The sequence below is a fragment of the Durio zibethinus genome, chromosome 13 (assembly GCF_047325235.1).
Source record: "Durio zibethinus cultivar Kanyao isolate XHJ-2024 chromosome 13, ASM4732523v1, whole genome shotgun sequence".
In the NCBI taxonomy this organism is placed as follows: domain Eukaryota; kingdom Viridiplantae; phylum Streptophyta; class Magnoliopsida; order Malvales; family Malvaceae; genus Durio; species Durio zibethinus.
Window position 1 is genome coordinate 4025941 of NC_143174.1, and position 17124 is coordinate 4043064.

Below are 17124 nucleotides of genomic sequence, written 5' to 3' on the forward strand. Positions count from 1 at the left end.
AAATTTTTTATATATCACCGTTTAAAATTAATCCCATTAAAAATAAATATTTATTAATTAAAAAATTTATAATTTAAATATTATGTTAAAAAATTTTTAATTTAAATATTATATTATAATTTATTATATATGACATTAACTAAAATAATAATAATAATAATAATAATCCATTAGTTATAACTATTTTTATTTCGGTTTTGGAACAAGTAAAAATTCATAAATCCAAACCTATTTCTAGCCCAAAAAAAAATCCAATTAAGAAACATTTTCTTAAAGTGATTATCGCTTTGGAATTAATGGACGCTTTTCTCTTGTTGCTGCTTTGCTGTGGGCTTTAGAATTAACAGGCCTTCAAAGTGGTGGTAGGTGAGTAATCTGAATTTTTGAGGTCTTGTTCTTTGTTTTTAACATATATAACTTCAAAAAAAATAGAAATATTTCTTGTCATTGCTTTGGTTGAATCTATTTGACTATGAATGTAATGTTTGGTTAATATCGAAGATAGGACAACATTAGCTACAATGTGTCGGGTTTATAGATGGTTGTTCAAAGAACTATCAAGGAGATTTGAGTTAGAAACATTTTTTTATTTGTCATGTTGATTCTATTTTGTAAAGAATACGAGACGCCAAGTAATTATTGTAATGGCAACGAGGCATTCATCTGATATTAAAATTGAGCAATGATTTTGGGTATATTTAAATAAATAGTAAAATTAATTTTGATGAGATTGAAAATAATAATAATAATAATGATAAAATTAATTATTATAATATTAAAATTGAATATTATAATAGTAAGATTAAAATTAATAATATATATATTTATTTGAAAGCGAGTTGAATCATCATAATAAACTTGGTTTCTATGACAATAATTATCCAACAAAAAATAATCGATCATTTTATTCTGTTTAAAGCCTTGAGGTTGGCTGAATAATTTTAGATGGATAAAGTCAGGCTTCCCATTAGTTGCCCATCCTTTTTCTTCATTTTATTCTGCTTGGATTGATTTTATTCTTTTCTTCTTTTTTAAATTGAAGGTTGAATTATCAAATCATATTTTATCCAGATCTGAATACAGAGTCGAAAAAGAATTTCAGTTTTTAAAATTTTTCTTTTACCACTTTTTTTTTTCAGCTATGAAAGAAAGACACGAGAAGGAGAAAGAATCTTAAAGCTATATTGAAAATAAGAATGTGAATAATACATTAGTATTTATAAATTATTAGAATTCGATTCAATTATTATCGAGTCGAGTTTGAATTCGAATAGTTTGACTTATCGATCGAATCAAATTCAAATATTTTTATACTTAACTTAAATAATTCAGGAGTTTAATCAAATTTTTATATTTAAATATATTTTTATTATTTTAATTAATATAATATCTCGAACTTGAACTCAATCATAAATAATTAAATTTTTGTTAAATATAAAAATCAAATTTATTTTTACATATTAATCGAGCGAGTTTAAGTAACTTAATTTTTATCTCGAATCGAGCTTAAATTAAAAAAATTAAATTAAATCAAATTTAAATTAAATTTTGAATCTTAAATTTTGAATCAAATTCGAACTTTAATTTAATAATATATCTATTCAAACTCAATGAATTATACTTTTAATTAAAAATTAAACCTACCTTTTAAGTCCTGTGAATATAATCAATTGCTTCATCTAAGCCGGCTAATTCGGGCACGATAACCGAAGAAAATCCTTCAAATAAATTTTAATTTCATTTTCTCTAAATTTTTTCCCTAGTCGTTATAATCATTTCACATGTAAAAATTATATTTGTAAATGGATGTTAAAGTTATATTTTAAAAATAATTTTTGGAAATCGGACCCCTGACACAAAATGTTTTTCTATATCAACGGTAACTTAAAGTATCATATATGTTCTTGGCAAAAAGAAAAAAAAAAAACCGTGTGTTTATTATGTATACTTTAATCATTGCTCTAACAAAAAAAATATTAAAGCTCTCCATTATTAAATTCGAAGCTTAATTTAAATAATTGATCCATGTTTATTTAATAAATAAATTATAAATTTTTGTGAGATTGAAATTAAAATCTTCTTCTTCGTTTCCCGCATTAGTTTCTCTTTAAAAAAAAAAAAAGCATTATTAGTATTTTTACTATATGCAACTGCTTCTAAAAGGACTTATTAGTAATTTTACTTCATCAATCTAGCTAGTTTTCAACCACCATCGTCGAGCACAATGCACATGCCAAGAAGCCAAGAATTCAAAGCAATTAGGTACAAACAAGCCCTTTCAAGTCACTAATTTCTTGAACATTCTTGATGTAGAAAGTTCACATGGGTTAACAAAAGAACCTCCGGCCCATCATTCCTCAAGCAATTTCCAAGTAACTCTCAAAATTGTAATATTATAAGTAAGCAGTTGTTTCACTCAAATTACATAACAAATTAAACAACTCTAAAGTCAAGCATCTTTTATAATACTAAAAAAATATAGGTTAAAACCTCTTTGCAGGACCTCAACTTTACACAAACTCAAACTTTAGGATCTCATTTTAACAAGTGATGAATTTACGAAACGAAGTTTTCAGATTCTTCCCAAGAAAAAATTATAACAGGTTTGAAAATTAAGTGGATTACATGCTTCGTCAATCTGAATAGGTATTAATGTAAAGAATGAAAATCATGTTGTACAGCATACTATTTAGCAATTCATGTGTATATATATTATGTTTTTTTTTTGTTAAATACAAGTAAAATATAAAAATTATCATATCATAATTTATATTAATATAATAATATATGAAATATATTATTTTGTTTTTACTAAATCTATATATTATTTTTAAAAATTTTAAATAATATTATTTTATATTTTTATATTATATTATCATGTTTAAAATTATTAAACTTTAATTTTTCGAGACTAGAAGACCAGCTTTACTTTTTGTTTTCAATAATAAGGTTAGTTGACATCTAGATCCGTCATTCTTTGTTAAATTTTATTATCTTTTCTTTTCTTTTTTTCACAAATTTAAAAGAAAAAAATTTTAAATGCTAATTGTCCATGAAAAAACCCAAATATATTATTTTTCATTGAAATAAGAAAAATAAAAAAAAATAACTATTTGATTAAACTCAAAATTATAATCTAAAAATATAATATATCTACATGAAACCTGAGGGTGTTGTCGTCATTTCACATCAACTAAGACACGTGCAAAAAACAAAGCGAGTACTTTCCATAATGCCCATCAACCCTATGAAAGAAAAACACCTTCATCAAACAAATCCATGTCATTGCATTAACTTGTAAGTAGCTTCTCTCAGCAGAGAAGAAAAAAAAACACTGTAAAAGAAGCAGATTACACTTACCAGAGAGATCAAAAGAGGAAGCAAAAAAAAAAAAGAAAAGCAAAACCAGAAAGATGAGAGCCAGCAACCATTTGATAGGGTTATTAAACTTCTTGACTTTTTTATTGTCAATAGTAATCTTGGGTGGTGGAATATGGCTAAGCAGCAGAGCCAACGACACAGATTGTCTCAAGTTCTTACAGTGGCCACTGATAGTCATAGGAGCCTCAATCATGGTTGTTTCCTTAGCAGGTTTCGCCGGCGCGTGTTACAGAAACACCTTCTTGATGTGGTTATACCTCTTTGTCATGTTCTTCATCATCGGCGCGCTCATCGGCTTCATAATCTTTGCTTATGCTGTGACAGATAAAGGGTCAGGGCGGCCAGTGATGAACAAAGGTTATTTGGAGTATTACTTGCAGGACTACTCTGGTTGGCTCAAAGACCGAGTGGTAGATGACAAATATTGGGCTAAGATTAGCTCTTGTATTAGTGATTCTAAAGTTTGCAGCAAGATGGGAAGAAATTTTAATGGCGTTCCCGAAACTTATGATATGTTTTCTATGAGGAAGCTTAGCCCTATTGAGGTATGCATTTTTTTTTCTAACTTTTATTGCAAAGTTTTACCATTTAACCATATATTTCAAATCTAATAGCATTATAAAACTTGCTAATCTAATATTTAAATTTTATAATTATTTTTTATTTTGTATTTTAATTATTAACTTAATTAAATTTTCATTCTCACCCTTTTTCTATTCTTCCTATCAAGTAAAGCTTAAAACCTCTTGAGATTTTGTAAGTGATATAATTTAAATTTCATTTTTATAGAAAAATTTTGATTTTTGAATAACTTATTGAAAAATTAAGTGTTTATAAATTAGTGTTACTAACCCATATAACAAAATTTTATGATTAAAGGTTAAGCAAAATGAATTTAAGAGGACCATCTTAGATAAAGTTGGGTATTTTATGTTGCCTAACTTTTGCATGTTTACTTTCTATAATGGCTTGGAAAAGAGTAAATAGTCATTGCTTTAGGGCATATTTAACACGAGGAAAAGAGGATAGTTCTTTTTGTCGAGTGCTTAAAAAATCGCATTCAAAGTGTTTAAAATTTAAAATTTATAATTTATAATTTTTTATCCTCAAAACATGATTTTTTAAAAAAAAAAAATAGATCTATTTTGTTGTAATTTTTGTTAATAGAAGAAACTAAGATAATTAAGGCATGCGAAACGCAAAGCGGTATGTTTGACTGCCAGTGCCACTTTGCCAGCTCAGTTCAGGCCCCGTCCATGGCGGTCTGACCACTCAAATTTTGCCAAATTTTTTGACTTTGTTTTGATGAGATACATCTTTATTTTTCTTGTTATTTGAGAAAATATTCTCTTTTTTTTTAAAAAAAAATTTGATGGTTTAATAAAGATATGATCCTTCTCTTCTGAGTGTTTCAATTTGTATCATTTTAACAACAAATGAAATAATTTTTTCATATTATTTCAATTTTACCCATGAAAAATTAAAAAATATTGGTACTAACCTTTTTTTTTTTTTAATTTTCAAAATTTCCACTGTTCAATAAACACTTAAAATTCCTATTTTTGATAATAATATAAAATTGACTACACGACAATGGCGGGTGGCTTCATCAGGCATGCGCTAAACCAATAATTATGTCTTATCGTTTATCTAACTCTCACAAATCGCAGAACCTTATTTTAGTTTGGAGATTTTCGATAAATTTAGTATGAAAAATTATTTCATCTATTTTATAAATGGAATTAATAACATGATATATACATTTTAAAGTATATTAAAATTTTTAAAAAATTAATTAAAAAATTGAGTCATATATTAATTTTTTAATTTTATTTATGTAAACAAAAAATTACATTACTAGCTAGTAAAAAATAAATTCATTGAAGCTTTTGGTTCAATAGTAACTTTGCATAGGTATCTATTACTCTAAAAATTGGATTGTAATCTCCTTCTCAAATTAAAAAATAATTATAAAACTTCTTTTCTATAAGCATGTTTTATATAAAATTTAATCAACATTTCCTATGAATAAAGTAGCAGAGGTTCTGCTTTTTCTTTTTACCGCAGCTGCCAAATCATTAAGATAGAATGTTCCGTTAGGGGTTAGCTTTTTTTGCTTTATATCCATGTCTTGATTGCCTTTTTGTTAGTTCATCACTTATTCATTTTTGCCCGCTTCCAACTTTATTAAGAGGCAGCAAAAACGGAGAAAAAGATGAAAGAAAAGATGGGATTCTATGGGTTTCTTTTACCTAAAAATATTTTGGTATCTTTCTTATCTTATCTTTTCTTTTCTTTTCTTTTCTTGGGTGACAACATGATCTCCTCTATCTCAATTGCTGAATGTTTTTTTTTAGTTGATGTAATAACTAAAGGATTTTTACTTTTTTTAGTTGTCGTAATTATTAAAATTTTATTTGAATGAAAAACGAGATTGAAAATAATTATAATAATAATAATATATTATAATGGTGAGATTAAATATTATATTAAAAAAAATGAGTTATAAGATATGTATTAAGATGTAAATATAATTATGATCGATGAAATTGAATATAATAATCGATTTTTATAATTGAAATTTTTTTTTATTTTTTCAAATTTATATTAAGACAATCGATTTTGTTACCTTATATATACAAATCAACAAAATTAAAAATATAGTAACAAAGTTTACTAAATAAAATATAATAATTATAGTGACAAAATTGACCTTAATCAGGAAAAAAAAAATACTAGAGCTTTCTACAACTTGCAAGTCACTAGAATTTTACAGGGTATCTCTTTTAAGCAACTAATGACAACAAAACTTCTGAATTTGTCTCTGTAGTCTGGTTGCTGCAAGCCTCCAACAGACTGTGGCTTTGTCTATGTCAACGAGACGCTATGGAACCCAGGAGGAGGATTGATCGGAACTGACCTGAACTGCTCAAAATGGAGCAATGACCAACAGCTGCTGTGCTATCAGTGTGACTCCTGCAAGGCCGGTGTGCTTGGCAGCCTCAAGAAGAGCTGGAGGAAGGTGTCGGTGATCAACATTGTTGTGCTTATCCTCCTAGTGATCTTTTATGTCATTGGCTGCGCCGCTTTCAGAAACAATAAGAGAATTGATAATAATGAACCTTATGGCGAGGCAAGGATGACAAAAGCACAACCAAGTAGGATCCAGCTGTAGAAAGATACTAAAATACATTTTAAACGTAAGTGGAAGCTTCGCTTTATTGCGGAGAATGTATGTGTTTCCGTGTACCATTTTAGGGATGGTTTGTGTGAAATAACAAGTGAACTTGAATTTGGTTTGATTTTTGAAAGTTGTTTTTGTATATGTTGGCTTTCATGGTATTCAAGCACATTCTGACACTTTATTTTTTTTCAAAAATGTTTAATGCTAACATTGCTTTCCCTCTTTCTTCATATGTGGGTTTTTTCTCCCACTCTTTTCCTTTAGGGGGACAAAGGATTTCTTCCAACTCCAGCCCCTTAAGCTATATCAACAATTAGTTTCAATTTTCAAGTGGTTTTGTCAATTTTCAGCTAAATATCGATTGAACAGTAGGTTAAAGAAATAAATTTTGAAGGTCCAAAAACTCAGATACAAAACTCAGAAATAACTACAGTAATTAAAACACCACTAACTATTTTCTTGATTTGGCACCATGTATATTCTATTTCATGAAACTACATAATACTTCAACCTCAAGTACCATGTAAAACAAGTGGTCTCGATGCTCATTTCAGAAATAAAAGCTTTTATTATAAAGCAAGTAAACTATACAAAGAACACAAATACAGGGTAAAGCGCAGAAGATTCTAATTTATACCTTTGTTTGATTCTGAAGAACTGCCTGCTCCTCACGGCTTTGTTCTGGATTCCATCTTGTGATTGTTCGCTCTTCAACAGTGTAGTGCTCTAAACATGATGGAGCTATTATTATTTACGATAACAATTAATAATGTTTTTGCAACACTTCCACAAAGTCGAACTGTACAATGAACATTTGACCACACTCTCAATCGACCATTTAGATCATTATCTCCGTCTGATAATGCCGGCACTGCGTACTCAGAATGGACAAGAGCTGGATGATGACGGTAGGTGACAAAGTCCACACCATACTGCAATCCTGATCTCACAACACAATTTTTATGCCTAAGATGAGAACAAAGCCTTGTAAGAAACAGGAAACACAGCCTTTTTGGATTTCAAGTACTCCCAAAGCTCTTCATTACTCTTTATACAACCATCTTCACCGATGACCTTGAGGCACTTGAGTGAAAAGCACAAATAAAAGGCTTCCTCCATATCCAACTGAAACAATTGTTTGTCCATCTCAGCTGTAATTCTCGGTCGACCGAAACATGCACGGTTGAAAAGATCAGCCAATTCAGCATCCATTTCAACGAGAACACTGCAGCTTGAGAGTAAACCACGAGTCTCGGATTGGATCAAAGAGGATTGCAGCTTTGAGACTAGTTTTGACATGGGATCAGCAATAGCTATGGCTCCTGAGCCTTTTCCTTTCCATCTAGGCTTCATTTAGTCCTTTAATATATCAAAAACTAAAATAACTAGGAATCATGCTCACTTAAACATTTTTTTTTTTTTTGGATTATTGGTAAATGTGGAAACTCTATGAGCTTTAAAAAAAAAGAGTAATTGTCTCCTTCCTATAAACCCAACTCTTCCTTCTGCATAATTCCAACCTGAGACCTCTAAATTAGAAATAAAATTTCCAGCTGCTAGGGTGGCACATTAAAGACTCATACACTCTAACCTAGACAATTGCAAGAAACAAAGGATTTTACGAATTAAACAGTTGCAATAACTCAAAACTACATTGATTACAGGTAATACAATTTTACAAGTGACAAAAAAGTTTAAACCCATTAATGAAAGGTTAAAGTTGCCATACAATCTGGGTTTTTTCTTTTTCTAGGCCTAGTTGAAGAGTTAAGAGGAATATAGGGATGAAGTGAGCAGCAAAAGGCTCCAGAACGGAGAGTTGATGCCAGAAAATAGGGATGGAAGGGTGGCTGCCCAGCCGCGATGGTATCGGGACTCGGGAAGAGGAAAGGGCAGGCAGGGGAGGCGAGTCGGGAAAATGGGGCAGAGAGCTAATATAATTAGGCATTTTAGTTTAGGGATATATATTTTAAGGGTAAAATCTTAATTAAAAATAATAAAAATATTTTTAAAAATAAATAAAATAAAAAATTTCTCAATTGAATTTATAAGATGTCGTACTAACAAATTAAGTTACTTAAATATGAGTTTAATTTGATAATTATTAAATTAAATTTAAAATTTTTTCAAACCAAAATCAAGTGATATATCATTTACACTTATAAATAATATTAAAAAATATACATTTTAACATTTTTAATAATTTTTTTCTACCTTAGATGACGACCTTTCAACATTCTATTTTTATCTTTTATTTATTTATTTATTATTTGAAAAAGAAATATGAAACCCAACTCTTTCTTTTTATTTAATTTTAAAGTATTCTTTTTTTTTTATATAAATAAATCCTAGTGTTTTACCAACAAAAAGAATATTCTAACTGTTTAATAAAAACATGATAATACTTATCTAATGGTAATAACTAATAAGTGTTAAGAAGACCAAAAGATCGATATTTGATAATGATACATAACATACATACATACATACATATGTATATGTCATGTTAATGTCTTAACGATCATTCAGTGAATCAGTATTGTGCATAAAAGAAGCTGGTTAGCGGTCCAGATAACATTGCTTCTCAACTTGTGTATGATCCAAATTGAATAAATATTTTCAGACAGTTTCTGATAAATGATATTCACATTACATAATACAAAAAACTTCTACTGTAAACTTAATGCAAAACTCTTGGAAACAATGACAATTCGAAATTATAGGTTCAATACAATGTAAGAATTCCTGTTTTGGGTTTGAATTTGTTTGTTGCTCTTCATCCTGCCACTCTGAAGTTGTAAGGCATATCCAAATAGAACCTGGTTTATGCCTAAAAAGGAAACACCATTCTGCTTGAAAATCAAGTATGGACCACTTGCTGTACATGTCTTTCGCTGTTATGGGAAAACCTTTGCTCGCAATCCTCTCCGTCGGTCAGCAAAATTGGCTTGCTGCTTTTCTGCTAATGCAACCAATACAAGTCAATCAAATGAAAGAAAGCGGAAATGAAATCATATGCAGCGAATCAAATGGTTATGCTCTTTCACTTTCCAACTCAAGTAGACATAAATACAAGTAGACATATCAACAATTGTTACAGAGTAGCAGATGCCAAATCTAGACTGGTTTTTTAAGATTGCATTTTAAACTAATGCATAAGTAGGGGCCAACACACTAATGGCAAATTTATGCAGAATGTGTAGGAAGTCTTCTCTGAATTGACAGATAGTGACATAATTCAGATATATTTCCCATATGAAAGGTTTTTAAAACCGAAAAGAAATGACACGCCAAGAACTTTGCAGCAGGCCATCATTGCTTGGATTACATTTCAAGGTTTCGTAACAACTTAATTGCTCCTTCACATGTCATACCCTTTTTCTTCTCATGAATCTGAAAAAGGTCAGTCTCAATATCATGGACTTGAGCATTACTAAAATTTCAGAAGAGAATTTCATCTCTGCTTTGCTTTGACCATATTCATGTGTGCAATATGAAGAACAGAAAAGTACCTTTAACTACCACTACAAAAGATTGGGAAAACTTCATGCTGTAGTGTTCAAATTTTCCCAGCAAATAATGTACACATGAGTTGGAAAAAAACTTAAGACAGATACAGAAATGTTATAAGCAAGATGTTAATAGCACATAACAATGATAATAATATGAATCCTGCACAGCTTATTATTGTCATTTCATTTTGATCTCTTCCCAGTAAACACACTTGAATTTTCACACATACTATTCAATCAACATTATAAGAAACCTAAAAGACTGCAAAGAGCTAGAACTTGAACATTAACCTCATCCAGTTTTTTACAATTTGTTTCTGCGCGTGTATGCTCTTGTTCTAGGAATGCTATAGCACACTCAATTTTGGTTTGGGGAGAATATAAGTTTAAAGATGAAATAAGCATTTATTCAAACATTTGTTACTTCTCAAACTTCTATCAAATGAGGACTAGAGGCCCAGAAGATAGAGTCTTACCTCATTTAATAAGCAATCACCTTGTTGTTCAAGTTCACGTATTTGTTGCATTGTCATCCCAAACCATTCATCAATCCAACCAAAACAATTCCGGTGACTTTCCATGAAGAGAGCTTTTTCACCCTGTATATACATATAAATAAGTGCATGTATGTCTATGTGTTTAGGGTGGGGTGAGGGTTTTTTTTTTTTTTTTGGTGGGGGGGGGGGGGGGGGAATGAGCATTCCACAAGCAAATCATGCTAAACAGCTTTGTGCTTTCAATGTAAAGATGAATATGACCCCAACGTGCTTCGACCACGTAGCCAAGTGCAGAAGCAGCTCGGGGAGCTGCTTTTTTTTATTGAAAATTGTGTTAGGACCAAGAAGTATCAAAAAGTACCCCTCATGCAAGTTGAACAGCCGTGATTTTTACTTGTTCTTTGTAGTGATTAACTATTTCACAAAATGGATTGAAGTAGCTTTTTATGCTAATGTTACAAAGACGATGGTATGCAAGTTTATAAGATGGAGATAATATGTAATTATGGCCTTTTAGAAAAAATCATCTCTGATAATGCTCACAATCATAATAACATAATGTTAGCGAAAGTTTGTGCTCAATTTAAGGTGAAGCACCATAACTCAACCCTGTGTCACCCAAAAATGAATGGAGCGATAAAAGCTGCCAATAAAAATATCGAGAGAATAATAGAAAAAATGACTAATACTTATAAGGACTAGCATGAAAAGTTGCTTAAGATATCAATATGCACAACTATTGGGGCAACTCTTTTTTCGCTTGTATCTAGGATGGAGGTCATGTTGCCAATTGAGGTAAAAATTTTCTCTTTGAGAATCTTAATGGAAGTAGATTTAGAAGAAGCAAAATGGGTTTGGAATTATTACAAACAATTGAACCTCATTAAAGAGAAGAGGCCCACAGCTCTTTACCATGATCAGTTGTAACAAAAAAGAATGATGCAAGCACATGACAAGAAAGTTCGATTTAGGCATTTTCGTGAGGAAAAATTGGTTTTAAAGAAAATTCTTTCAAATCAACATGATAATCGAGAAAAATGGACGTTGAATTCGGAAGGTTCACATGTAGTCAAAAGAGCTTTTTCAAGTGAAACGTTGATCTTAGCAAAGATGGACAGAGATGACTTGCCAAACCCAACAAATTCATATACTATGAAAACATACTTTACTTGAGAAAGAAATGAAGAAAGGTAAATAAAACAAAATAAAACAAAAAAAGAAAAAAAAATAGAAGAGAAAAAAGAAAAAAAGATGAATAAAGAATGAATGAGGACTCATAATTGAAAACCTAAAAAGGGCAGTTTGAGTCGAAGGAAGGATCTAAGTTGAAAACCTAAAAAAAGGCTTAAATACAAAAAAGTATCAATTTCCAAGTACAAAGGGGTAATGTCCAATATAATGAACTCAGAAGGATCAAGTGCATCAATGGAATAGGTTTTTAAAAAAAAGAATTTTGAAATATTATTCATAATTATCTGAATATTCACTGTCTAAATACTATTCCTTTATTTAAATTTTGTACTAATGTTCACTTGTTTAAATTTCTCACTTAACACATCCTTATACCTTTCTATAATAAATATTCATCTTTCTCTAATTTATCCTGTTTTCTAATAATCTTCATTCTTACAAATAGATGAAATGCTAATTTATCACACTATTCATGAAATTTGGAATATGATAAATGATTGATAATATTCATAACGGATCTTATATTATTTTGTGAAAGTAAAGATAACAAAGCTAAAATAAAGGTTAAAGAAAATGTGAGAGATTTGGAAAAACACCCATTTTTAAACTCATCAAATCAAAGTAAAAACTTGCTGGAATTGGTGTTGGATAACGATATTGGCAAATGATCATCGTAGTTCACAAAAAAAAAAAACCTTATAAAATATTTAGACCAGGATTAAGGTTAGTTGTTTTGGAAAAAATGAAAATTTGAAATGATTGACTTAGAAAACCTTGTTACCATAATTTGGTTACGTTATATTGGTTTCTAATAATACTCACATCGCATGTATTGCATTCATTGCATTCATGAATTACATTCAATATAATTTTTAGAGAAAAAATTTTAACTTTGGGATTTTTAAGGTTGAATCTTTCAAGGAAAAGATTGAGGTATGGGAAATGATTTCGAAACGGGCATAACTCGTGAGACCCTAGGGTCATAATGTCACAAGGCATTTTCAAATGAGATTTTAAAGTTTCAAAACCTCTATTTGGGGGAGTCATTTTCAAATAAGATTTTAAAATTTCAAAGCCTCTATTTAGATGAAGCTATTTTCCAACAAGATTCTTTTCAAAAGTTTCAAGGCTTTGATTAGAAGAGTTTTTACATGTTTCGAGATTTGTAAGACCTCCAGGCATAATTTCTAAAGACTTTCAGGCAAGTTATTTTAAATTTTCAAAGTTCTAATACTTCTTATTAGAGGAGTATCCAAGAATCTTGAAATTTGTAAAACCTCCGAGCCTAATCTCGTATTTTATTTTCAAAAATTATTAAGCATTTGTTTTCAAATAGTCAAATTCATAAAAACAAAAAAATAATAAAAACAACAAAAACCAAAACAAAAATAATAAAAATAATAAAAACAAACAAACAAATAAAACAAAACAAAACAAAAATCAATAAAATAAATAAATAAACAAACAAAATAACAACAAAAATAAAAAAATAACAACAAAAAATAGCTCTTTTTCTTTCTCAAAAGATCATCCAGATAAAATTGTTATCTATATCTTTGTATTATTTTTAATTGTCAAAAATATGCAAATGACAGTTGTAGACATCTAATTTTATCTAAAACAATTTAACATTATTAACCCAAGCCCATTTTTGAACGTAGACTAGAAGCATTAATTTGAGCCCATTACATGACCCATTTTAAGAGCCCATTATATAATCATTAAGAAGGTCTAATTGCAAGTCTAATTCACAACCCATTTAAAACCTAATGTTGGCATATAATGTGACCTTTTAAAAAAAAAGCCTAAACAAAACCCGTTTGTAACCCAAATAAAAAGGCCTAAACAAAATTCATTTCCTAGACTGAAAATATGGCCCAAGAAGCAACTAAAAGGAAACCCTCCATGAAACTATGTTGTAACTGGCCTAAACATGGCCTTTGAAATAAAAGAAAAAAGAAGGGAAATAAGGAAGTCACATTAAGGTTATAGGCTTTCAACTGCAAAAGATAAAAAAGAAAAAGAAAAAAGTGAAAGTCTGAGATTGCTATTTTTGAATAAGGGAAACAATCTTAATAGGGAACAAACTGGAGTTCTTGGCATAACAACCTGCAACAAAGAAAAGACAAGAAGCTAGTGACTGGCCAAAAAGGATGTACAGGTGCAATAAAGAGAAAGGATCAAGATAAATGAATGTTGAAACTTGGGAAGGAAAACTTTAAGGCATGATAAAAAGGGAGTTGAAAAACGAACAAGGGATGGGGGTTCTTTTTCATGTATTAGAAATGAGGAAGGAAACCAAAGGAAAAAAAAAAAGAAAAAGAAATAACCACGAAAAAGAGGGAGAGGTTTATAAGGAGATTTTTTTTTGTTTTGAATAAAAAAATTAGAAAAAAGGAAAATAGTTCTCTAGAGGTAAAGAAAAAGATCTTATGAGTCTGTGGAAGAGCAAAAATAAATAAATAAATAAAATTAAAAAATGGGAAGTTATTTTTCATGGGGAGATTTCACCTGCAAAGAACAAAGTCTCGTAGGTGAAGTTTTGGCTAAAAAGGAAAAGTTGTTGCCTTGAAGGGTGAATACAAGAAAGATGACCTCTTAACTTAGTATTCTATTCACTTTCATGCATGTGACGATGTCTATGTTTTCCCTCTAGGTTTAAGAGCATACATTTTGCATTCTATGTAGGGTTAAAGGTGTATGTTTGTTGAACAAAAATAGAGCAAACTATTTTTAAGAATAGCTCATTAAGTTATTGTTTTTCTTTCTTAGTTGAACTGGGAGCATCACTCTTCATCCATGAAACAAGGTTGTTGGCTTTGCAATAAAATTAAAAAAAATAAAGAAACAGAACTCTGCTCTGTAAGTTTTGTGTTATCTGTCAAAGTTAATAAAATTTTAAAAACAAAAAAGTACAATTTTGCCTCTTTATGATCACTGTATTAATCTATAAACAATGAAAATCTTATTTGAATATATATGAGAAAGTCAAGGATAAGAGGAATTTGCTTTAGTTGGCTTTTGGTAGTGATGATGAATCGTGCAAAGAACGTCCAAGCTTAGCCTGTTAGGTTCATAGTCTTCTAGCTTAATGGTTAAAATAATTTTTTTGCAGAAAGATAAGTTATAAAAAAAATGGGTTTTAGAAGGGTAAAAAACAATAAAAAAGGGGGTTTTGTCTTTCATGAGAAGATTTGATTATCTTTTAAAAATGAAAAAGACTCTATAGTTTACTACTCATACTTTTGGTATTATTGAGTTTGCAAGGTAGTTCTTGTTTACAAAAATACACATATGACAACTTCATGAAAATAAAGAGAATAAAAGTCGAAGAATTAGGAACTTCAAAGTTTGAAAAACCATGGTTAGAATCGGTGGTTTCTGGAGATTGTCGTGTAGATTGGACTTTTTTCTTCTTCTTGTTATTTCAACCATTAAATAATTGATAAAAACAATATTGTTAGAAGAAAAAAATTGTTCCACCATGAAAGATAGATGGGACATTTGTTTCATCTTAATTGGGATATTTCTTCCTTTAATCAATAAATTAATATCTTAAAACTACAGGCCATATATTTATTTGTTAATACAATTTATTTTGATACATATTCATACCATTTACATCCATGCAGATTTTTTTATTGCAATTTAAATTTCATGCTGGCTTGTCTACTGGTTGAATTTTTATACTTATATATATATAATAGTAATAATATTAATAATAAAAATAAATATTTTCAAAGATGAGATTTTAAAAAAATTCGAGTAATGATTTTTTAAAATCTTTAGGTGAACATATTTTGCTAAAAAATACTATCAAAGTATTGAAGTATTTAAAAAAATATTCAATACAAAAGATTTCCATTCATTTAGTTTCCTAAAATTATATTAGATAATGATAAAATAACAAATAATTACTTTTTAGTAATGAAACATGAATTAAAAATTAATTAATTAAAAAATGAAAGTTTAAACATTTAACTTTCCTTTCTATTTACTGGTAATGTAGTAAAAAAAAGTGGTTCTCTTTTATTGAAAACATATATAGAATAGTAAAATTATATAAACATCAAAAGCTAACGTAAGGACCATGATCCTTTGCCTTCCTTTTGTTTTAAAATGATATAGGTACAGGCAATTACTTTTGGTTAAAATTTTATAACAAATAAAATTTTAAAATAAATCATATAAACATCAAAAGCCAACATGGAGACCATGATGGTAAAGTTGTTTCTCTATGTGAAATTTTGTAATTAATAAATTTTTATGAAGCCTGAGTTTGATTCCCAATAAGGTTTACTTTCGTGTATTTAATCTTAATCATGCCTATGCATATTATTTTTTATGTTGTTTAAGTTTGATTGCAAGTTTAATTTTATACAATCTTAATTTATTTATTGGTTGGATTCCTATATTTGTTTTAATTTAATCTTTCATACTTTAATCTATGTTTGGCACATCTTATTTTTCATACACTTTAGATTTATGCAAAACAAATAATAATAGTAATAATAATAATGATGATGATGATGATAAAAATCTCCAATAATGAGATTTTAAGAAAATCTGAGTAGTGATTTTTTAAAATCTCTAGATAAAATTATTATTCTTAAAAACACTGTCAAAGTAATGGAGTATTTAAAAAAATATTCAATACAAAATTTTTTTATTCATTTAGTTTTCTAAAATTATATTAGATAATGATAAAATAATATATAATTACTCATTCAGTAATGAAATTAATATTGTGATTAATTAATTTTATCTTTCAAAAAATTTAATTCATTAAAAATAATAATCAAAACTAAAAATTAGAATTAGAATAAAATTAAATGAGAAAGAAAAAACGTAAACGAAATTCTGATGATGATATTTTAAGGAAATATGAGTAAAGAATCTTAAGAAATCCTAGGTGAGAAAATTTTTTTAAAAATATCGCCAAAGAATTGGAATATTTAGAATAATTCTCAATATGAACAATTCTTGTTTTATTTTTCACCTATAAAAATGAACTTTGATATAACACAAAAACATCATGAATTAATTCATTTGCATCATATTTTGCATATATCAATTATAAACAATAATAGAGATTTTCGATGATAAAACTTCAAGAAGTCCGAATAGTGACTTATAAGAATTCTCTATTTGAGAAAAGTTTTCTAAAAATTATCAAAGTATTGAAATATTTTAAAAAATTTTCAATATGAAAAATTTCATTTTATTATTATTTTCTTTAATTTGAGTATTTTTTAATAACATAAAAATATACATTTTTAAAAAAAAATAAATTTATTTATAGATAATTATATTATTACATGACTTTTAAATATTAATAATTTTTATAAAAGTAACCAAA

The 17124-nt window shown here is 28.5% G+C and overlaps 1 protein-coding gene and 1 pseudogene across 1 annotated transcript; one reads left to right on the plus strand and one right to left on the minus strand.

Moving 5' to 3' along the window:
• Positions 1 to 3281: 3281 nt before the first annotated feature.
• Positions 3282 to 6692, plus strand: LOC111304396 (tetraspanin-3-like). Its single transcript, XM_022900948.2, has 2 exons — positions 3282 to 3926; positions 6212 to 6692. Exons 1-2 carry the CDS (start codon positions 3414 to 3416, stop codon positions 6554 to 6556), a joined length of 858 nt encoding a protein of 285 aa, XP_022756683.1. The 5' UTR covers positions 3282 to 3413; the 3' UTR covers positions 6557 to 6692.
• A 421-nt stretch (positions 6693 to 7113) lies between these two features.
• On the minus strand, positions 7114 to 8039 carry LOC111304397 (tRNA-splicing endonuclease subunit Sen2-1 pseudogene; annotated as a pseudogene).
• Positions 8040 to 17124: the final 9085 nt, after the last annotated feature.